General features: G+C 37.3%; 1 protein-coding gene across 1 annotated transcript in view; it reads left to right on the top strand.

The window, feature by feature from the left end:
- Window positions 1-82: 82 nt before the first annotated feature.
- The window catches only part of Togaram1 (TOG array regulator of axonemal microtubules 1), a 57,082-nt gene continuing 32,376 nt past the window's right edge, over window positions 83-24,788 (top strand). Inside the window, exons 1-6 of the mRNA XM_029540538.1 lie at window positions 83-2,363; window positions 12,405-12,561; window positions 15,310-15,606; window positions 17,247-17,509; window positions 18,392-18,630; window positions 21,417-21,514. Coding sequence (XP_029396398.1) covers window positions 312-2,363; window positions 12,405-12,561; window positions 15,310-15,606; window positions 17,247-17,509; window positions 18,392-18,630; window positions 21,417-21,514 — 3,106 coding nt within the window. The 5' untranslated portion in view covers window positions 83-311. The remainder of the gene's footprint in view (window positions 2,364-12,404; window positions 12,562-15,309; window positions 15,607-17,246; window positions 17,510-18,391; window positions 18,631-21,416; window positions 21,515-24,788) is intronic.

Below are 24,788 nucleotides of genomic sequence, written 5' to 3' on the forward strand. Positions count from 1 at the left end.
CACCGCGGTAGGTTGATTTCCGGGTCAAGAGGTCCGCTCTGGGTGCATCACCATGGAAGCGCTCGGTTTGGTCACGTGGTGGCCCTGGTTACGCCGGGTGGCGGCGGTGGGGGTCCCAGGCTCAGCGGGGGCCATTTTGCCGGAGGCTGGCTCCGGGCGTGGAAGGCCCGAGCGGCCTGGCAGCGGACCGGAGCCGTTCCTTCTCTTCCTCTGCAGCTCGGGGCTTGGAGAGGAGCTGGAAGGCTGGGCTTCATCCAGCCCTCCCAAGACGGCAATGGTTCCCTCCAGCTCTCGCTACCTGACGACCCTCCATGGCGGCCGCGCCTTCGGAGCTGCTCCCGCTGCCGCCTCCCGCGACCCCTGGTTCCTATCGCCTCCTGAGCCGCTGTCGTCCTTACGCCCCAGGGACTGATGGTCGTCGATCCCGGGGCACAATGAGAGGCGAGAAAAACTACTACTGCCGCGGGGCGGCCGGGGATCACGGCTCCTGCCCCGCGACGCCGTCGCCTCTGGCCTCGACCCTCCTGTTACCGGCGGAGGCGGTTTCAACTAGCTGGGCCGGTCCTGGAAGTGGGCTGTCGGGCGGAGATGAGGAGGAGACTCGGCTTCTTCAACTCCTGCGCACCGCACCGGATCCTTCCGAGGCGTTCCAGGCTTTGCAGGCTGCCTTGCCGCGGCGAGGCGGCCGGCTGGGCTTTCCCCGCCGCAAGGAAGCCTTATATCGGGCGCTGGGCCGAGTGCTTGTGGAAGGCGGTAGTGAGGAGAAGAGGCTCTGCTTGCAGCTCCTCTCGGACGTTCTTCGGGGTCAGGGCGAGGCGGGTCAGCTGGAAGAGGCCTTCAGTTTAGTGCTTTTGCCTCAACTCGTCGTCTCGTTACGAGAAGATAACCCTGCCCTGCGGAAAGATGCGCTGCAGATCCTGCATATTTGTCTTAGGCGTAGTTCTGGGCAGGTCCTGCGAACTCTCATCCAGGGCCTGGAAAGTCCAGATGCCCGGCTTAGAGCTTCCACTGCGCTGCTGCTCCCTATCTTGTTCACTCCTGAGGATTTGTTGCTGGGTTTGGATCTCACTGAAGTAATAATATCTCTGGCCCGAAAGCTTGGCGATCAGGAGATGGAAGAAGAGTCCGAGACAGCATTCTCGTCACTTCAACAAATTGGAGAACGACTTGGTCAAGAGAGGTTTCACTCCTACATCTCGCGTTTGCCTTCTGCGCTGAGGAGGCACTACAATCGCCGCCTGGAGTCCCAGTATGGAAGTCAGGTTCCTTATTATTTGGAGCTGGAAGCCTCTGGGTTTTCTGAAGATGCTGTCCCATGTGTAGTGAATCTTTCCAGTAGCAATCTTAAATTTGGGATTATTCCCCAGGAACTCCATGCAAGATTGTTGGATCAGGAAGATTATAAAAACAGGACTCAGGGTGTTGAAGAACTAAAGCAGTTGCTGGGAAAATTTAACCCAAGTTCGACCCCTCATTCTAGTCTCGTTGGTTTCATTAGCTTATTGTATAACTTGCTAGACGATTCCAATTTCAAAGTGGTCCATGGCACACTTCAAGTTCTCCACTTGCTGGTCATTCGCCTGGGAGAGCAGGTGCAACAGTTCCTGGGACCAGTCATAGCAGCTTCTGTGAAAGTGCTGGCAGATAACAAGTTGGTGATCAAGCAGGAGTACATGAAAATCTTCCTAAAGCTCATGAAAGAAGTGGGTCCTCAGCGGGTGCTTTCTTTGCTCCTGGAAAACCTTAAACATAAGCATTCCAGAGTACGGGAGGAAGTAGTGAACATTTGCATCTGTTCCCTCCTGACCTACCCCAGTGAGGATTTTGACTTACCCAAACTGTCCTTTGATCTTGCTCCAGCTCTTGTGGATAGCAAACGCAGGGTACGCCAGGCAGCTTTAGAGGCCTTTGCTGTTTTGGCTTCATCAATGGGCTCAGGTAAAACCAATGTTCTTTTTAAAGCTGTAGATACTGTTGAATTGCAGGATAATGGCGATGGAGTGATGAATGCCGTGCAGGCCCGATTGGCCAGAAAAACTCTTCCACGGCTAACAGAACAGGGATTTGTGGAGTATGCAATACTTGTGCCGTCTTCTGCCCAGGGCAGGTCAAGCCATTTGGCACATGGAGCAGATACAGACTGGCTTATGTCCGGTAACAGGACTCAGAGTGCACACTGCTACTGTGGTGACCACACCAGGGACAGCATGCAACTTTACGGATCCTACAGTCCAACTATCTGTACCCGAAGGGTTTTAAGTGCTGGAAAAGGGAAAAATAAGTTACCATGGGAAAATGAGCAGCCTGGAGTCATGGGAGAAAACCAGACCTCCAATTCCAAGGACATTAAAGATACAGAGCAGGTATGCTTAATATTCTTAACTTAAAAAGAATCCACAGTTAAGTTTTTTAATTAAGTGCTGATGTGAACATCCATTATAATAGTATGGGTTAGGTCAGTGCATTTAATGGTTTCCTTGATTAAATTTGAGGTACAATGAGCTATGGACAATAAATAGGTGTCAGTTATGGGTTTTAATCATGCCACTCACCTCAGTCATACCACAAACACTGAATACCCAGTAGGTATTCAGTAGGTAGTAGATAAAGAACTAAACTGTACTTCCAAGTGCTTTCTGGAGAGGATTATAAACTGGTAATAAGCATGTTAAGTGTTAGGATAGAAGTGCTGTGGAATACCTGATTCCAGGAGAAAAACAAAAAGCAGAAAAACCTTCAGGGTTCTGAGCTTTGCACTCTGATTCCTGTCCCTGCAAAGCTTTTATTTTAAAATTTACTAATCTACATGTAAATTCAGAGTACCATCAGTACTTTATACTTCATCTGTATTTCCCATTTAACACCTTGCCCTATTTTTGCTCTGTATTTTATGAACCATTTCTTAGTAATTGCATGCATTTTGGATTTTATTCTTTTACATTATAACATACATCTTCTTAAAATAAATTATTTTATTACTAATAGTAATAAAATAATAGAATACTAATAGAAATTGTATATAGCTTTTATTTAGTTTTTTCTATTTGTTCCCAAACTGTGTTTTACATTTATTTTACAGTTATCATCCCATATCCAATTATAGTTGGTGCCTTTTTATTTAGTATTATGTCCCTACTTGTTTGTGGGATTTATATGGGTTTTTTTGTTTTTTGTTTTTTTTCATGGTAGGCCCCTTTTCCCCTGAAAGGTTGGGGTAATTGTTTTGTGGAATATCTCACATGAATTTATATGATTGTTTCTATTTGAGTAGACTCAGGTTAAAAATAATTAGCAAGTATATTACCTTAGTCATGGGTACAGTACAGTGAGGTTGCCCCACCTTGAGTGATGCCTCAGTTTAGCATTTGATTAAGTGACAAGATCCATTATAAAGGTATATTTTCCCCTTCACTGTAGATATTGCATTGAGACTCTACACATACCTCAACAACATTTTACTCATTGCTTTTGACAGCCAGTGAATAGTATTTATTTGTATTAGTTATTACATTGAGAGCTACAAAATGTAAAGACAAAAACATTTCCTCTATATTTGTTACCTAAAATTCTTTTCTATATGTAATCATTATCTCCTATCTTTAATTTTTACTATTAAAAAAATTGTTTTTAAGATTTAACTTCTATTTATGTGTCTGTAGGTATGACTCTGTGTGTGCATGTGTGTGTGTGTGTGTGTGTGTGTGTGTATGTGTATTCATCTATGGAGGCCAGAGAGGGTGTCAGCTCTGAATGAGCTAGAGGAGTTACAGGCTTCTGTGATGGATCTGGTGTAAATACTGAGGACCAAATTCTGTTCTCTGTAAGAGCCACAGAGTTCTGAACTGCTGAGCTTTATTTCCAACCCCAGATTATGCTTTTTAAAAATGTATTTATATTTCTACTTTTTTTTTTTTTTTTTGGTTTGTTGTTGTTGTTGTTGTTTTTTCGAGACAGGGTTTCTCTGTGTAGCCCTCGCTGTCCTGGAACTCACTGTGTAGACCAGGCTGGCCTCAAACTCAGAAATCCACCTGCCTCTGCCTCCCAAGTGCTGAGATTAAAGGCATGCACCACCACACCGGCTTATATTTCTACTTTCTATTGAAAATACATTTTTCCATAACTATATTCTGATCAGTCTCTCCTCCCCCAGCTCCTCTCAGATCCTCTTCACCTCCACACCCACCCAATTCCACAGTCTTTCTCCACTAGAAAACCAACAGGCAAATCAAAAACAAACAGCAAACCAGAATAGGACAAAAGAAGCAAACAGGAAAAAAACAAAAAGAGCCAAGGAAAGGCCAAGAAACACTTGAACACTGAGAAATACGATAAACACACAAAACCAGAAACCATATTATATAAGCAAAAACCTGTAAGGTTTAAAAATACACATAAATGCTCAGACAACACATTTTGGGACAAAAACTTTCTAAAAATACCATTGAGTTCATTTTTGTGTTAGCTATCAAATTGGGATTTTTAATGCTAAATTGTCCCATATTTGACCAGTGGCTGGCTCCCTGTGATCTTTGGCGTGATTAGTGTTTGGGTCTTTCCTTTCAATTGAATGCTAAGACTTACCTGATACCTTTATTGTTTCCCACTTGGAATCAGCTGTTCCCACTCTCCACCCAGGATCCTAATATTACCAATATAGCAGAGTAGTATTTCAAAACCAGATTCTGTGTATGTTTTCACTCATTGCTAATTCTTACCATTGCAGATTGGCCCTTTCAGTGGACAGAACCAAGAGGTATATATTTTTTTTTACGACTTCTTATGAGTATCTTGAATTGAATTGGCAGTGTAAGTTCTCTGTTATTTTCTATTATTCTATATTTGGTCTCCCCTCTTTTGTAACGAAAGCCTAACTTCCAATATCATGCACTGTATCCTATCTAACACAAAAAAAATTAAGGCCAAAGTATCTAGTAAATAAAAAGCAAGATGTCTTCATAACTTTTCTTGCCTTTTGATTTGGCTTTGATACCCACTCTCCTACTCCCAAAGATGGGTCTCATTATGTAGCTTTGGTTATCCTGAAACTCACTATGTAGACTGGCCTGGCCTCAGACTCACAGAGATTCACCTCCTGAGCACTGGGATTAAAGGTGTGTCCCATTATGTCTAGCTGCATAGTTATTTTTGTGTTTTGAATTACCACATAAAGGGTAATTTTAAAGGCTGAAGATGGAGAATGTTGCCTAGCATGTACAAGCCATGGGCTCACCTCCAGCACCACAAACGTGAAATAAAAACAAAAAACAACCTACAAAAATTTTGATAAGTTAGTTCTTTTGGCAGGGCAAATACAGATGCTCCTTGTGATAGACTTATACGCTAGTAAACTCACTGTGACTTGAAAATGTCATAAATCAAAACACATTAAGTCTAGCCTATTGGACATCATAGCTTCGAAGTCTAGCATACTGTAGAGAAGAGGTTATTTCTACTCGTAACCCTGGGACTGAGTGCTGCTCAGCAACGCAAGGATCAAAATTCAAAGTACTGTTTCTACTGAATACACATTGCTTTGCCATAAGGTAAAAACTGTAAGTCAAGGATTTACAGTGGATAAAGTGCATTTTCACGATCAGTCTTTCGCACTAGTGCAGAAGCAGATGGGACTGACTTCTAAGTGTTCTCATTGCTCACTTATTTTTCGCTTTCCGAAGGGTTGTATTTAGTTATGTCTTGTGCTGGGATTGAACCCAGGTAAGCACTCTTTTAAGGTATATCTCCAGCTCCATCTTTTTTGTTTGATTTTTGTACTGCTATATATTATAAACAATTTTTTTAAAGGAATGTCATTAAGCCTGCTTATTCTGCCACTAGACTAAGATGTTTGGTGGCTATATTAAGATTGGTTCTGGCTGGGCATGGTGGCACATGGTTGTAATCGTAGCACATGGGAGGTGGAGGCAAGGCAGTTGAGATGTTAAAGGACATCCTTGGCTACTCAGTGAGTGGGAGGCCAACCAGGGCTACATGAAACCCTGTGTCAAAACAATAGTAATAATTATAATAAATTATAATAAAAAGATTCTGGGGCTGGTGAGATGGCTCAGTGGGTAAGAGCACCCGAGTGCTCTTCCAAAGGTCTGGAGTTCAAATCCCAGCAACCACATGGTGGCTCANAACCATCCNTAACAAGATCTGACNCCCTCTTCTGGAGTGTCTGAAGACAGCTACAGTGTACTTACATATAATAAATAAATAAATCTTTAAAAAAAAAAAAAAAGATTCTGGTGCTGACCATAACAACAGGAATCAGAAAATAAGTGCATTTCTGAAATGCCCATGTAGAAAGAAAGCTTCAGTAGTAAAACTTAAATTAACCGCAGAAATCAAATTGTAACTATGTACCCAGAAATGTTTGTAGAAATACACAGTAAGTTTTCTAAAAGGAGAGAGCATGGACAAAATATATACACATTTGAAAACATGCAGCTTTAAAAAAGTGTATTGCGTGTTACTAGTTTGTTTTTAGAGCAACTTTAGGGTAATAGCTACACTAACTAAAAAGTGCAGGTGGTTTGTGAATTCCTGTTAACACTTAAACAGCCTGCTCCAGCACTCCCAGCACACCATTGATAGAGCATATGATTGTAGTCAATGAAAGAACAGCAAGAAGAACCAGCGAGTTCCTTCTTTACATGAGGCTTCACTCCTGTGTTGTTGTTCTGCTGGGTTTTGGCAAGTCTATCTGTGTGCACAGGATCCACTATGGTGATAGCATAAAGACTAGTTTAGTTGCTATACATAGCCTCTGTGTTAGGAATGCTTATCCCTCCTTCCCCTCCCCTTCCCTTGGCAAACACTGGTCTTTCTTATTTGCACACTTTTGCCTTTTTCTGAGTTTCATGGAGCTACAGTCATACAGCAAGCATATGCTCCAGCCTCATAGAATGAGGTAGGAAATCTGCCTTAAGCATCTGTCTTCTAAGTAAGATTATAGAAAGTTGACAAAATTTCTTCTGCAAATGTCAAATAGATTTCATTTATGAACATGGTTGTGCCTGATGCTTTCTGTTTTGGAATGTGATTATTCAATGGATTTAGAAGTAGACCTGGTCCAGTTATCTTTTTCATCCTAATGTTGATATAATTTATGTGGGTTTTTTCTCATTTCTGCTGTTAAAAATGTGTCTTCTATTTTTAGCCTAACTAAAAGCTTAACAATTTTATTGATCTTTTTTTAAAAAGCAGCCTTTAGTTTTGTGAAGTGTCTGTTTTGATTTCTTGTTTTCACTGATTTCTGTGCTATTTTTTTTGTTACTTTTTTCCTCTACTTGCTTTTATTTTAACTTGTTCTTTCCTTGTTTACATTTTATTTATTTGTTGGGGGAAGATGGGAAGCACTTGTGCCATACAATACATGTATGGAAGTCATAGGACAACTTGAGAGGATTGGTTCTCTCCTTGTGCCTGTGGGTTGTGGGATTGAAGTTTGGTCATCAGGTTTGGCTGCAATGCCTTTACCTGGTGAGCCATCTTGCTGGCCCCAAAACTTTAGTTTTTAATAATGGAAACAATTTTGCTATTCTAGAAACATCTTTATCTAGTTTGAAATTTGCTTAAATTTCACTTAGTATTCTTCTTTGACTTAATGTGTAAATTACAAGGTTTTTTTTTTTTTTTTTTAGTTTCCAAGTACTGGGTTTTTTTTGGGGGGGGGAGGGTAGTTAGTGTTTTCTCTTCATTGCTGATTTCTAGCTTAATGTCTTTGCAGTTTGAGAACAGCTATTGACATATTCTTTTAAGTTTCTTAATGTGTTTTGTGGCCTTGAGTGTGGTCTCTTTCTATGTGTGTGTAGATGAGAGTATGTTTTCAAGTGTGAGTATGTAAAGACCACAGGTTGACATTGAGTGCCTTCCTCTGTATATGTCTACCTTCTGTTTTGAGGTGTGATTTCTTATTGAACTTGGAGCTGGAGTGTTCATCAGCAAGCTCCAGGGATCAGCCTGTGTCTGCCCCATCCACTTCGCACTAAGGTTCCAGATCCTGCATCCACGGGGGACCCAGACATGCTTGTGCAGCAGGTGCCTTACCTGCTTGCTGTCTTCTTAGCCCGGACTACTCTCTAATATTGATGAATGTGAGCTTAAGAGGAATACCCAATCTGTTGCTAGATGTAATTATCTATAGATGATAATTATATCCAGTTCATTCAGGTTGTTGAGTGTAATTGTCCTTTCTGTTTTTCTCCATATGGATCTATCAATTTCTGATGATGATGGAGTCTCCAACTATAGTAGTAGATTCATCTATTTCTCCTTGCTGTTCTGCTTGTATTTCTTCTATCGCAAAGTTTGACACTATATTGTTATTAAAATGATATTTTCTTGGAGTATTGATCTCTTTATTGAGAGGTACTTCTTTTATGGCTATTAATTTTTTTGCTCCCAAGTTCAGTTTGTCTGATAGCCATACCCGATTTCCTGTTTTTAATTTTTAATTTTATTTTTATAAGTATTTTGCCTTTATGTATGTCTGTGTATAACATACGTACAGTGCTCCTGGGGCCAGAAGAGGGTGTTGTTGAATCCTGTGAGACTGGAATTATAGACTTTTGTGAACTGCCAGGGATATGTTGGGAGTCTAACCATTGTCCTCTGGAAGAGCAACTAGTCAGTGCTTTTAACTGCTGAGCCATCTCTCCCACCCCATGCCTGCTTTCTTTTTATGTATGTTAGCATGGTATCTTTTTACTTAATATGTATACATTAATATATTTAAAGTTGCTTTCTTGTAGAAAATACATAGTTAGGTTTTGCTTTCTTGTTTTACTCAGACAACTCCTTTAAAATGTTCTTTTGGTGAGTGTGGTATATGTATGTGCTATAGGCTGTGTGTGTATGCATGTAGGAGGTATCTGTTGTCCGACTGTATCACTGTACCTCATTTCCTTCAGACAAAGTCTCCCACTGAACCTGAGCTAGGCTGATAGTCAGCAGCCTTCAGAGATTCTCTTGTCTCTGACAGCACTGAGGCTACAGGCATACGTTCAGTCATCCTCTGCTGCTCTCTCTCTCTCTCTCTCTCTCTCTCTCTCTCTCTCTCTCTCTCTCTCTCTCTCGTGTTCTGGAGATTTGAACTCAGGACCTCCTGCTTGCACAGCAAATGCTCTTAACTGCTGAGCTATCTCTGTAGCCCATCTTGTGTTGTAATTGGTATAGATTAAACTATTAACACTTAATATGAATTAGTATATATCATATTTTCTATTTGTTGCTTATGTTTATTTCTGTCTCTAACATTTTTAGTCTTTTATAGATTTAATTGAGAATATTTATGATCCTGTCTTTTCCTTTTCTATAGCATATCAATTGCTCTTTTGTTTTTCTATTTGTTTTATAGTTGCCTTAGAGTATATGTTTACATCTTTACAGACACAATAAATAGAAACATTAATACTACTGTTTTGAGTTGCTCTTAGAACAATCAAGAATAAGAAAAAACAGGACTGGAAGAGAAAGTTTAATGCTTAAGAGTACTTGCTATGCTTTCAGTTCCCAACACCTACATAGAGACTCACAACCATCTGTAATTATAGTTCCAGAGGACCTGACACTCTCTTTTGGCCTTCCTGGGCACCAGACACATACATGATGCATAGAAATACATGCAGGCAACACATACACACACACACAAACACACAAACACACACAAAATAAAAAATTTTTTAAAATTCGTTATACCTTCCTTATTGTTTCTCCAGTGCACTTGTATATTTCTGTCTGTCAGTCTCTCTCTTTCTTTCTTTCTCTCTGCTCTCTCTTTCTCTCTCTCTCTCTCTCTCTCTCTCTCTCTGTGTGTGTGTGTGTGTGTGTGTGTGTGTGTGTGTGTGTGTGTGTTTGTATTAAGGATTTTTGACCTATTTAATTTTCTTTTCATAAGAACTCTTAAAATTTGTTGTAAGGCAAGGTCTTACCAGAAAAATGCCCAATTTCTGTTTGTCTGTGGATGCTTTTTTGTCCTTCACTTTTGTGGTAATTTCCCTGGATTCAGAATTCTAGCAAGGTTGATAGCGTTTGATTTTTCCTTTCATTTTCTTGGCATTTTATTTCACTTACTTTCTTCTCTCTTCCATGATTTCTAAGGAGTCAGATGTATTTTTTTTTTACTTTTGATTCTGTATCAATGGAGTGTTTTCTTTTTTCTCTTCTTTGCCTCTAGCATTTTCTTTGTCTTTGATTTTCTGTAACTGGAAGATGATGTCCTAACATGTAGTTTCTGTGATGTTTATATGCATGCCACAGTTAGCATGTGGTGGTCAGAGGACAACTTGTAGGAGTTGATTTTCTGCTTCCTCAATGTGGGGGTCAAACTTAGGTCCTCAGACTTGGCAGAAAGTTCCTTTACTCCCTGAGCTATTTCTCCAGCCTATGGTTTTGGTTTTATAACAGTACTAACTGCAGTGCTTTTCCCACTGTTTGACAGTGAAAGAAAACACCAAGCAGCACAGTAGCACAAGGACATAGGCAGGACGGACTTCCTACTGCTTACTTTGGAATAAAGAAGCCCTGATATCAAAAGATAGCATGGAGATTCAGCGCATATACTCTGTGCTAGGTATTAAGTATGAAAGATACAGAAAATTCACTCCTGCAGTCATATGTAAAGTATATGTTTGTTCTGTCTTATTGCTTGTATTTGTTACTTTTCCCCAAATGAGGCTCTGTAGTGCAATTTGTGAGTGTGTGTGTGTGTGTGTGTGTGTGTGTAAGAGAGAGAGAGAGAGAGAGAGAGAGAGAGAGAGAGAGAGAGAGAGAGAGATTTAAAGTCAAAAAGGAAAAGATGAACTTTTGTTTACCATTAGCACATTTTACTGTGCATATGAATTGTGTCAGATTCTTGTTCAAATCAGATTCCAGAGATAGCCCAGTAACTCAGCGGGTAGGGGCAATTGCCACCAAGCCTGACAACCTGCATTCGATAACTAGACCCTAAATGATGCAAGAGGAATACTGACAGTATTCACATAGGAAAAACTTTGATTGTGAGTGTGATAGAACATGCCTATGCCTATAATTCCTGTATTTGGTATGCTGAGGCAAAATTGTGAATTACAAGCCAACCTGAGCTAAATGGTAAATTGTGCTTAGCCTCTATAAGTCAGCCAGTCAATCAATCAATAAATAAGCTTGGGAGTGAATTTAGAGCTAAGTCAGTAGCATGCCAGCCTAGAATGCACTAGACCTGGGTTCAATCTCCAGTGTTGCAAAAACTAGGTCTGATGGCTCATACTTGTAGTCTCAGCATTTGGGAGGTAGAGGCAAAAAACCCAGGAATTTAGGTCATCTTTAACTACATAGTGAATTTGAGCCCAGCCTGAGCTAGGAGACTTGTCTTAAACACCCCCAAACAAGTTTACTTTTTAAAATTGTAGCATTCTCTGAATATGAAAACTTTTTAAATACTTTTAAAACCATGAAAATCATGTTAATGGAAATAGAGGACTTCTTGTTCTCTGTAATGTGGAAACTTAAAAAAAAAAAAAAAAAAAAAGTTAGCCTGAATGTAGAATAGTTATTACAGTTCGGAAAGGTAATAAGAGAGGATGGGTTTAAAAAAAAAAAAAAAATTGACATTAATTACATAGCAAATATAATGTGAAATTGGCTGCACAGCGAAGAATATTTATTGAATCTACTAGTCTATCTGCTAATCTTTTGTTTTATTCAGTTGGAAGTTCACTGTAATTGGCTTCTTGTTTAATTCCTTTTAATACTTAAACTAATACCGTATGAACAATTGTAGAAATTGTAATACTGACTTTGAAGAACTTTTATCACTAGCAGATTATGCTATGTTTATGAGAAAGTATCTGGAAACCATCAAGTACTGTGTGTGTAGTGTACTTGGGATATGTTTGTTTGTTTGTTGCTAGTTAGGCTTCTCATATGCCTGTGAGCATGTTTTATCACTGAGCACCTTTCTAGCCCCTACTTAACTGGTTGTAACCAGAGCTCTGTAGTAACATTCTTTACCTTTGCTTGTAGTAGTTTTAGTTGGGCTCCAGAACATTAGTAATCACTACCTATGCTTGTCTGAGGAGTAGGGTGCTTGTCTGTCAGGTTGCTCATTGCCTAATGCTGAAATGACTTAGAGTAGTTTCTGCTGCTGAGTCAGACATCCTTTCCTTCTGTGTTTTTTCTCCTCTCTTACTTCCAGATATATAGTTTAGAAAGGTAAAGAAAAGACTTGAAGTCTAGTAAAAGAAAGAAAAAAACTAGCATTTCTATCTTGGAAGGAAAAATACTGTGAATGTGTCATACTGAATGAGTGTTTGTATTACATATTCAATAATTCTGTTCTTTATCTGGGTTTTGTAATTGGTTTTAAATTATTTATTACCAAGGAGGCTTAGCAAAAATTTGCTAACTTACTCTTTTGTCAGTTTTCAGCTCATGACCTTATCCTGTCTCCAAAATTCAAGCCCTCTCAAGGAATGCCAGCCAGTGATGATTTATGTTTTAGCAAAAAAAGATCATCAAGGAACTTATTTCAGAGTAGCCAGGACTTTAACTCAGAGTCAGTTCCTACATGTGGTGCTGGTAAGTTAAATATTTGAAATAATAGGTGTGTTGAACTAAGTTAAAGATTTCTCTAAACTTCATAATCCATTTGAGGGCTTGTAGAAAGTGTATATATAATACAATGGACAAGTCAGTTTTAATAAATTATATTATTTACTATGTATTTTATATATTTTATTTACTTCTAAATTTATTTATTATATATAAATAATAAATTAATAAATGCTATTGAAGATTAGCTAAAAAGCAGACACTTTGACATAATTGTGTCTTGAGATCAGAGGTCATCTCATTGTAGGCTGTTAGTAATGGAAGGCCATGATCACTTAAGAAGACACTAATATTTCTTGAGCATAAGTCTACATGTCGGATATGTTTCTTAATGTTCTTAATGTAGCTTTCAAGAGAGTGATAATACTGAAAAAAAGCTTGTATTCTATGCTGGAGGTGGTGGTATACACCTTTAATGCTAGTACTTAGGAGGAAGGAACAAACAGATCTCTGAGTTCCAGGCCAGGCTAGCCTACAAAAGAGTTTCAGGCCAGCCAGGCCTATAGAGTGAGACCCTGTCTCAAAACCAAAACAAAAAGAAAAGTATCAGTTCTAGTAGAGCAGGGGAGCAAATATTAAATCAATTTAAGACATGATAGATTAGATGGTGATGTGGAAGATTTTAAACTATGTGATTAACAGGCAGTTATGTTCAGGAGGGGAATGTTTGAAGCAAATTAAATGTGAAGAGCAAGTGATTTCAGGGCAGAATAACCAAGATGGTTGAATGAAATGAAAGATGCAAACCGAAAGGCCTCAGTGTAAGACCTGAGAATTCTAAGTGAACCAACCCATTCTGAGAAGAAATTTGAAGTAGTGCTGTCACTTGCCATTTCACTGCCATGCATTTCGGATGTTATTTTTAAAGCAGGTGAAAGGAGGCAAAGGGCACACGAGGGAGAACTGACTGAGTTCCCTGTCAGAATCCTGGCTAAGGTTTATAGAGACTTTAACCAGCACAGCAGTGAATGGAGTGAAAATGATTACATTCTGATTACATGTCATAGGTAAAGTTGACCTGATTTGCTGATAGATTCCTCACAGAAAGTAAGAAAAGGGAAATAAAAAAAGAATCTAAGAACTGCCAGAGAAATTGGAAAGATGTTTAATTGTGTAATTATAGAAGGAGGTATTTGGCTGACTATAATGACGTATGGTTTCAATCCCAGCACTCAGAAGGCAGATAAACTCACTATGTTGACCAGACTGGCCTTGAATTCACAGATCTTCCTGCCTCTGCTGTCTCCTGAGTGCACTTTGAGAGAGGCAGAATTTTTCTTACTTTTGTGTGCGTGTGCATGTGTGCATGAGTCCGTGTATGTTTGGCCATTTGCTAGCTAAATGGGTTTTCATCAGGAGAAAGGGAGTTAGTTGATCCTGTAATCTAACTAAGGCGTCTCAGGACAAGGTGAGAGGAGAAGCCCTGCCAGTCCATATTGAGCCAAGCTTAGAGGTGGACTTTGACCTCAGTTAGCAGAGTTTCCCCACAAGACCCTATTACAAAATGAAAAAAAAAAAAAAAAAAATTCATAGAGGAGTAAGAGGATGACATAAACAGGTGGTAGTAGGAATTGGTCTGATGCTTGTGGTAGCTTAGTCAAAGACTGCTTGCTTAGAACACACAGGCTCTGGCTTTCACCCAAGAACCATTATTATAAAAACAAAACAAACAAGCAAACAAAACCTGCTGTGCCTGTTTTGTATACCTTTAATTTCAGATCTAGGAAGGTAGAATTAGGAGTAGGAAGTTCAAGGCCAGCATAGGCTACATAGTAAGTTCGAAAGCAGCTTCCCAATCAACAAAAACAAAAGATAGGACTGAAGTAATGCAGAAACAAATACAAGATAATAGAATTAAATCAAACTTACCAATAATTTCCACAAACATAAGTAGGAAAAACTTACTATTTGAATTTTAGTGGTGGGACTGGAAAGATGGCTCAGTTTTTAATAATTTGTCTTGTAAGCATGTGGACCTCAATCTCTAGCACCTGTGTAAATTCCAGACCCAGGAATGTGTACCTGTAATGCCAGTGTTGACAAGACAGAGAGAGGGTGATTCCTCTGTTTAATACAGTCTGTTGCTGTCAGAGTACTTCAGCCTGTACTTCAGTCCAAAAATAAAGTGGAGAGCCGTTAAGGACCACAGCTGACATAAACTCTGTTCTCCACGTGCATACGCATGGACTAGGTACATAGAGAAATGCAATGAGATGATTTTTATCTCTGAAATGCTGCTTTATGTGTGTGTGCCAGGGTGGGGGGAGTGCTGTTAATTCGTGGGATACAGCTCCATGGTAGATAATTTGCTTTACATGTGAAAGACTGTAAACATGGGAAAGGTACAATAGACATACTCAAAGAATTAATATGTTGATATGGAAATATTTCCACCAAAATTAAAATGAGAAGAATAATTCACTAAAAATATTCTTTTTATATATGTATTTGATGTAAATGCATATATATACTTATATATATACAATTTTAGAAAATTATAAGAAGAAAATAACTACCAATGTAGTAGAAAATTTCAGAAGGATAAGAAAGCTTTGCATTTGAAGATATGAAGTGTTTTTCTCTAAATTAATTAGCTTTTTTCCTGGCACCAGAAATGCTGTATGGGGGATCTAAATGTGAAAGGGGAAAAGCCTTTGAATTCGGAGACAATGGATGTGTGTACGCAAATAACATACTGTCTTTGTTTTGTTACAGTATATGCCAGCATTAATTTTGGCAGTAAGACACAGCAAACATTTGGTAGTCAATCAGAACGAACTTCTTCATACTCTGGTTCAAATGCAAGTCCAGGATCCTTTATCCTTCCATCCTATCCTCTCTCATCACCTCGAACTAGTCCAAAGCACACATCTCCTCTTTCTGTATCACCAAAGAAATCTCAAGATAATTCCATTAGTTTCTCAAATTCTTGGCCTCTTAAGAGCTTCGAAGGACTATCAAAGCCAAGTCCACAGAAAAAGCTTGTCAGCCAGAAGTCATCTGACCCTACAGGTAGGAATGATGGTGAAGATCAGTGTTTCATTTAAGTTTAGTTTATTTATGTTTGAGTTAATGCTTTGAAGTTAATATATAACATTATTAAATTTTAAAACCTAGCTAATTATGTTTTTCCTCTGGCCTGCAAATATTTAGGAAAGTACATAATAATATACTTAATAGAGCAAATAAACAGTAAAAAATTGCTTTGAAATGACCATTTCTTTACTTATATTGCCACTTTAAGATAATGTTTTAGAACTGGGAAAGAGGGCTGGAGAGATGGCTCAGTGGGTAAGAGCACTGACTGTTCGTCTAGAGGTCCTGAGTTCAATTCCCAGAAACCACGCGGTGGCTCACAACCATCTGTAATGGGATCTGATGCTCTCTTCTGGTGTGTCTGAAGATAGTGACGATGTACTCACATACATTAAATAAATAAATAAATAAATAAATAAATAAATAAATAAATAAATAAATCTTTTTTAAAAGTTTAAAAAAAAAAAAATAGACCTGGGAAAGAAACTTCTTTATAATGTAAAGGAACATGTTACAAGGGCCTACTAGCAAGTCTTTAGCATTGAAAATATAAAAATCCTTCATATTTTACTGTGATACCTATTCATGTGCTTGACATTCATTGAAAATGTTTATTATTTGCTTAAAAAAAAAAGATTGTAACAAATTTTCTCTTGTTACAACTAAAATATTCTCTCTTAATATCTTACACTTTGCTGGGCATGGTGGCACATGCCTTAATTCCAGCATTTGGAAGGTTGAGGCAGGCAGATCTCTGTGAGTTCCAGGCCAGCCTGGTCTATAGAGTAAGTCCAGAATAGCCAGGCTTCTGCTACACAGAGAAATCCTGTCTTGAAAACACATAAACAAACCAATTAATAATAATATGTCATGACCATTAATAATAACCATAGTCATGACATTAGCATGTAAATTTATTCAGACAAATCCAGTTTAAAGGATTTAAAGGTATCCCCTATATCCTACATGCTTTTCTATCCTCAGCCTCTGAGGTAAGATGTACTGCTTTTAAGTTACTCAAAAAACTAGAGTTCACTTTATAACTATAAGCTTTTCTACTCAGCCTGTTATATCACAATATTCTCTTCACACTGACCCTTCATACCTTTCTATTAATTTGTCTGTTCTCCATATGAGATCAAATATCATATTAAAAAGTAAGATTTTGGTCTGTTGGTATAACATAGTAGTAGAGCTCTTGCTCTTAGTATATATGAAGTGTTGAGTTTGATCCCTAAAAACCTTAAAAGCGTGTATGTGTTAGTTTGTTCTTCCCAGTTCCCAGTGCTGCTTAACATATACCAGCCACTGAAATATTGTTTGTATAATGAAATGAGGCCAAATGTGTCAACTTTCTGGCTTATTTTGGACTTTATCATTAACAAATATTAGTTATGATAACTCTAAATGTAGCTTAATATATAGTATTTTATATAATATGAAGGATTTCATATACTTATTTTTTGTTGAATAGTGATACTTTTATTTCATCTTATTTTATATAATAGTCTCTAATATACTCTTTAATTTAAAATTACTGTATTCTAAATACTTATGACTCAAATATACTTCCTATGAAAATAAGAGAAAATAAAATATATATGTTTTTATTGCAGGAGAAAATTTTCAAGAAAAAACTACTGCAGTTCAACTTACACCTGCCTTGGTGAGATCACCTTCTTCCCGAAGAGGCCTAAATGGGACAAAACCTGTCCCTCCCATACCAAGGGGGATAAGCCTTTTGCCTGATAAAGCTGACTTAAGCACAGTGGGACACATGAAGAAACAGCCTGATGATATTTGGAAAAGTGAGAAAGATAATCTTACAATTGATCTTTCAGAATTGAATTTCAGAGATAAAGATTTGGATCAGGAAGAGGTGAGAACTAAATATTTTTCAGTCATTAAAAACCCCTTTCATATTTTGTAATATAAACAGCTCATAAGAGGAAACATGGTACTTTTCAATACCATAACAGTTTTTCTTCTTTTTGAAAATAATTTCTGTTGGGGGCTGGCAGTATAACTAACTCACTTGGAGCTCACTTTAGAAGTTCCATATGTTGGGCTGGTGAGATGGCTCAGCGAGTAAGATCACCCGATTGCTCTTCCGAAGGTCCTGAGTTCAAATCCCAGCAACCACATGGTGGCTCACAACCATCTGTAANGAGATCTGACTCCCTCTTCTGGAATGTCTGAAGACAGCTACAGTGTACTTACATATAATAAATAAATAAATATTAAAAAAAAAAAAAAAAAAAGAAGTTCCATATGTTGATCCATTACTTTGGCGTGTAGCTCTTGCAGGTTTCATGTAAATGTCCCATTCTGTGATGGGGCTTGCTCCTCATTACCCTCTCTAGAATGTGGAAGGAGCTGTAGTAGCTGATTAGCTTCTTTCACTTATAATCTATGACTTCAGAGTCACTGATTATTAACTGAATTCATACAATATATTCAATCATTTTGCCCTTTGCCAAAAAGTGTCATGGTTAATAATAGAAGAACACTGTCTTCACAGCAATTCAAAGCCTTGTAGGTTATTTATTAACCCAAGCAATAAAATCTTATTTTTCTTTTGTGCGTATAACATCATCTATCTTGTTTGTACTAGATGGAGAGTTGTCTAATTAATGAAGTTCAGAAATCTAAGGCCAGATCTTTATTTATATATATATATATATATATATATATATATATATATATATATATTATTTATATTTATAAGAATTAATCCTATGAGTTGTTTTCTTTTTCCTAGATGCAGAGCTCTCTTAGGTCCCTTCGAAATAGTGCAGCTAAGAAAAGAGCCAAACTCAGCGGCAGCAGCAGCACCTCTGATGTTGACAGTCCCGACTCTGCCATGAAGCTTGAGCTGACCATTGACTCTCCGTCCCGAGCGTCCTCTCCAAACATCAGCTCTTACAGTGAAAGTGGAGTGTATAGCCAAGAATCATTGACCTCGTCTCTTTCTACAACTCCCCAGGGGAAGAGAATAATGTACTTTATCTTCTGACATGTTGATATTCACCTATAATTTGTGATCTAGACCTCTAACATTGTATCTAGAAAAGAAGTAAAGCCATTTAATTTTTAGTTCTTAAAATGTTTAAATATGCTGGATGTGGTGCATATGCCTTTAATCCTAGTACTGGGGAGGCAGAGGCAAACAGATCTCTGTGAGCTTGAGTTAGCCTGATCTATATAACAACCTCCAGGCTAGCTAGGGCTATATAGACCACATTTCAAACAAAACAAGACAAAACAAACAGTTTAAAAGCTATAAACAGTTTAATACCTTTAAAACACAATGTGGAGTTTTATCAGCAGCACCTTACTTACCTGTAGTGGAGTAGGGATAGAAAGAGAGTGTGACCTTGTATTAAATGCTTCAGGTGCTTCCCTAAGATTCATTCTAACAGTCTTTGTCCCTTAGCTCTTTTCTGGATCATTTGCTTTTTTGCCAGTTGACTTTTATAGGTCAGCACAAGTTCACTCTAGTTATGGATAGGCCCAGCTCTTGCCCCACTAATTTTTATATGTTATTTCCATTATCTTACAAAGTTTGGGATTCCATGCTTGTAGATCATTTAGCCCAGTGAGGATTTGACCTGCCTACATTAACAGCTCTGAGATTCAAGTCCTGGCTACCTTATACCTGCTTTCCCAGAAAACCTCTGCTCTGAGAAAGTGACCTCACCTTGGATTCTGGGATTTTCTGTGACTTCATAGTCTCAGAATACTTCATTTGAAATAATTCTCCCTTTATTTAGGACTGGACTGAAAGTCAATATAGTAAAAATGCCATGATGTGGGTAGATAGATGCATATATTTAAATAGTTTTTCTAAGTGGTGGCATAATTTTATACTCCTATTGGTAATGTGGAAGTTATGACTGTTGCTCATTCTTGCTAAAATTTGATGTCTTTTGTTTTCTTTTGGCTTTATTTGTTAATATACAGCTATCAGAAGTGAATTTATCAAATTTAAAATTATCTTCAATTTGATTTACCTCTCCTAAGTGGAAGTAGAGACTACCTAAATATCAGCAATAATAGAATTTAGAAGACTTTTTAGATTTTGTTTTAGAAATTTGTCTTATCCTATGGTTTTTCTCTTTCATATTTTTAACTTAAATCATAACTTATACTCAGAAACCTTTTATTCCTGGAAATTCCTTCACTGTTCCTATTTAGATAGAATATTGGGATATATTTATATAGTAGATCTAGAATGTTAACAAAGTAACAACTTACAATGAGCAGTAAACATGTAATTTTTAGATCCTTTTAGACTTAATGTCCTTCATTGATCCTGTAAAAAGATGAAATTTTGTGTTGTAACTCCTACAGTTGCAACATAATGTTAAAATTTTCAGATCAATTGCGAAGAGAAGTTCATTTTATATTTGCAAGATTTAGAATTATGTCTCAGTTATTTTCTTCAAGTATTGAACTCTTTGAGATGCTATTGACTTCGTTACCTTTAAAGAACTTCTGATTTCTACAGTTTGAGTTTCACAGCTTTGGAATACATTCATTTGGGGAAATGTGGATGATCCTGGGAATTGAACAGGGCCTTACAGCTACTAGACAACTAGCATGGAATCCTGACTCCCTCTGCAGCCATTGTTTGAATGGTTTTACCAAGCTGTCCAGGCTGCTATGCAGTCTAGCATGGCTTTCCTCTTGAGTATAGAAGAATTATTCTTAACCAACTTGTGTCTTGCCTCAAGAGTCATGAGCAAAGAACATCACTATCTCCTGAGAGAAGTCATCTCTCAGTGAGGTGAAAGAGAAACAGTGCTGAAAACTATACTTTTAGAATGAAAATTTTTCTTTCATCCAACTAAAATATACTTAATATGATTTTACATTTCTAGTAGTCTAGAGAAATGACTCTTTCAAAAACTTCAAAACAAACCATCGAGATGGCTCTCAGAATCAATGTGCTTAACACCAAGCCTGATGACCCAATTTTGAGCCCCAGGACCCACATGGTGGAAGGAAAAAAACAGTTTTTGACCACCACTGCACGCTGTTGCACACATACACTCACACATATATACATACATTTGTGAACACAAAATAAATATTAAAAATTTTTAATTTGATTTCTTAATCGGACCAGTGGAAAATATAAATGGTAACTAGTTAGTAAATTGTGTTGCTGTGTGAAATGTCTATCACTCATTGTATTATAACATTTACTAGGTTTCTTTGCATTTCAGATTTAATATTATTTAATGATGAAGGTTTGCTTTCTTGTTAAGCAAGGCCTATGGGCCTTCATAATATATAAATGGTAGAGCAAGAAAATTTTTTAGAAAATGGTATTTGCAAAACTCAGTTTTTGCTATTGTTTATAATACAGTCCAGTCTCTTATTTCTCTCTACATAATGGCAGATTACATGGTATAGTAACTTAGGAGATAATTTAGATAATTTAGTTCTTTATGGTTCGGGCAGTCAAAAGAACTTAGCTTGTCCAGGCATGGTCATATACAAGTTTAATCCCATCGCTTGAGAAACAGAAGCAAATGGATCTCTCTGAGTCTTAATAGTGAACTGAAGGGCAGCCAAGACTACATAGTGAGACTTAGTCTCAAAGTTGAAACAGAATCACCCCATACAGACCACAAATATACTTAGCCATATGTTTTTATTCTTGTTTTCATGTTTACATAGAATGCTAATGAGTTAAGGAAAAGAATATCCAATAAGTGATATGAGTGTTACACAGTTCTGAATTGTAAATGTTTATTGAAATTGCTTTGTTTCATTAGGTCAGACATATTTCCCACATTTGGATCAAAACCTTGTTCAACAAGACTTTCTTCTGCAAAGAAAACCTCCCATGCTGCTGAACACAGTCCCAGTACAGGTATTCTGTGTTTTGTGAATATGCTTTATAAAGAATATGATTGTTTTGTAATACAAAAAAAGATAGCAAATACATCTTAGATTTAGTTTTTTGTATTTAACAGTTTGTAACTAATCATAACTCATTAAAAAAACCACGCTAGTGAGAATAACATGGCTTTGACTGGCAAAAAAAAAATCTTTCCTTGACTCAGTCATTGGTGTTGATGTGCCAGATTCCTCCATGTGATCTTTTGTTTAATTGGTATGCATTGAGACCAGACTGTCAGCATTTCAAGATCTCCCTTTGTAATTCTAATATGTAACAGTTTGAGAACACCAAGGTTCAAAAAATATATTCATCTAGTTACTACTAGCTGACACTAGTTAACTACTTCTTAACATGTACATGAACTAATAAGTATGTTTGTATGCCTGTGTTAGAGTTTTCTGACCCTGAGATTATCACTTCTCAGGAAATATTTCTCAAGAAATACATTTAGAAATTAGTAATCATTTTGAAAAATATTTACACTCTAGTCTATTAAAAGTTGAACCTGGATATGACTTTTCTTGATGTATAGAAAAATTATATTGAATCATGGTTAAATTACACCAAACTGGGCTATATTTTTTTATATGATTTCAATGTAAAAACTCCTAACACTTTTAGAGGTAATTTACATTATACTTACCTGTATGTGAGTATTTATAAGATAATTAACTTTCTGTTTTTAGTTGTATCGTTTTTAATCCCATCACCACAGCTTGCTTTCATAGTTCCTTATTTCTTACCTGGTTAGCCTGCTCAACTGCACAGTTTCAGTCTATTTCATTCATAATCCATTTCCCATTGTAAACTGACTATATTGGCCATTTTTCAATGATCTGGCTCCTGCTGACCTTTTCCAGTTCATTTTATCCTTTTTCCTTTCTTTTTATCAGACCACTCAACTCAGTCATTTAGATCAGTTAGACTCAGAAAACATTTAGTCCACTTTCTATCCTTTAGCATTTGCTCAGACTTGTTATGGATGAGATGTGTACCCATCCTGCCCTCTGGCTCAGGTGCCTTCTCTGTCACAGACAGTATTGATAACTAACCTTTTTTGGATACTATTATATGTTTTATAATGTTGTGTTACAGGTAAGATTTTTGCATGTGTGGTCTCTTGTGTGGCTGTGTACATACGAGGCAAGTCCTCTTCCACTGAGCCACACACTCATTTATGCTACTGCAACTATATTTTTTTCTTTGAATCTCAAATTCTTAGTAGTATTATTATTTTCAAGTCGTCTCTATGTAGTGCTGACTAGAACTGGCAGTCTCTCTCACTTAGCCTCCTGAATGCTGAGGTTACAAAGCATGTGCCAAAAAAAAAAAAAAAAAAAAAACAAAGCATGTGCCAGTGAGTCCAGGTCACTCTCAGACTTTTGGTTTCCAGTGATTGTTATCCTCAGTTATCTGCCAAGTGCCTGTCCTAATCGGGAATACTTGACTTAAATGAGTGTTTGGCTTTCTAGCTTGCAAAAGCTAGTATTCAACATTGAGATATAGACTCAACATACAGAGTCATTATTTACTAGCTTTAATGTATTAAAGACTACCACTATAATTCCAAATTAATGTATAGTAATAGTTACACCATGTACAAATTAACCACTTTGAAACTTTGTTTCTCAATCTAATAATAAAGAGCTGGAGAAGAGTAATGGAGCCTTAAGTGTATAGCACATAAAAAGTACCTGATGGGCTTTCACTAGTATATATCACTACAGGGAGAGACATAAAGACATTCTTAAACTAATTCTTTAATCCTTTTTAATTCTGAGCATCCTAACATTATTTATAATTTTAAATACAATTTTGCAGGGTGGAATGGGCAGCTGATTCCTAGATTGAATCTAGTTGTAACAGGAACTCTGAGTTTACTTTAGGGTTGGAAAAAATAACTGACTTAAATCCTGGATTTGAGTTCCTTTCTGCTGCTACTTTTGTGAACTTAGGCGGAATTTATATTAATCAGCGATTGATTATAATCATACCTACCCCTATAGATAATAGATTGCGTTTTTCCAAAATTAACAAATATTGATAATTTCCATACATACTTAATCTTTGCATGAGAATAGATTCTGAGGCCACATCTCATACCTGGTGAACTGTTTATGTTAATAAATCAGTACTCTTATCAAATCTTGGAGATTTCTAGTGACAAACTTAAGAACAACTGTTGTTACTGGGTATACCGTAAGATATCCTTGATAAATTTAACAGTCTGTCAAACTATTAAATTTGATAATGTTTAGAATCATTTTCATTTGAGTTTGCTTTGTTAGTGATTGAGTTTGTTTGTGATTCCTACAAAAGTATTTTTGTTTATTGTAAAACATGAAAAAAAATACTGATCAGAATAGAGATTGTGTGAAGTTAAATCCAGAAGTGGTTTAAAGATGATAAACACAGCATGCCTTTACTGCAGTGTTTCCAGGGACTGTTTTCTTGTATGTTTTATCTTTTACTGTAAATAATTCAGAATTTCCTAAAGGACTTTCCGATACCATCAGTGCCAAACATTAGTAGAAACATTTCTACCGAAATCCAGTATATTCTACTAATGTCTAATACCTAGATTAACTATTAAAACTAAGAATTTGAAAATTCAGTTCCTTCTGGAAGGCCATTATCATTTGAAATGAGGTTTTTGTTTTAGTTTTTTGAAAGGAGTCTCATGTAGCCAGGTGGTCTTGCTGTGTGGCCTTGAACACCTGATCCTGTTGGCTTTACCTCACAAGTTCTGGGATAACTGACATGTGCTGCTATTGCTATGCCAGTCTTATGTGGTACTGGAGATCTAACTAGGGTCATGTTCCTGTAAGCAGTTCTTTTGTAAACGTAGCTGAAACCTTTTATTTACTGTTCTTCCTAGCTCAGCTTTCATCAGCCAGCACTTTTCCATCTATTTTGTTTTCATTGAAGTATTATATTACTTACAATTTATTTTTACTTTATGTGTACTGGTGTTTTTACCTGTATGTAGGTCTGTGTGAATACGTCAGATCCCCTGGAACTAGAGTTATAAACAATTGTCAGCTGCCATGTGGTTGCTGGGACTTGAACCTGGGTATTTTAGAAAACCATTGAGTGTTCTTAACTGTTGAGCCATCTCTTCAGCCCCAAGTATTGCATTATCTTAAAATGAAGTATATTATTGCTTACTGTTTTATATAGGAGTTATGTATTAAAATGGGCAGGGATACAAAAATACTGAATAGATTTTTTTTTTTTTTTTTTT

The sequence above is a fragment of the Mus pahari genome, chromosome 7 (assembly GCF_900095145.1).
Source record: "Mus pahari chromosome 7, PAHARI_EIJ_v1.1, whole genome shotgun sequence".
NCBI classification, from domain to species: Eukaryota; Metazoa; Chordata; class Mammalia; order Rodentia; family Muridae; genus Mus; species Mus pahari.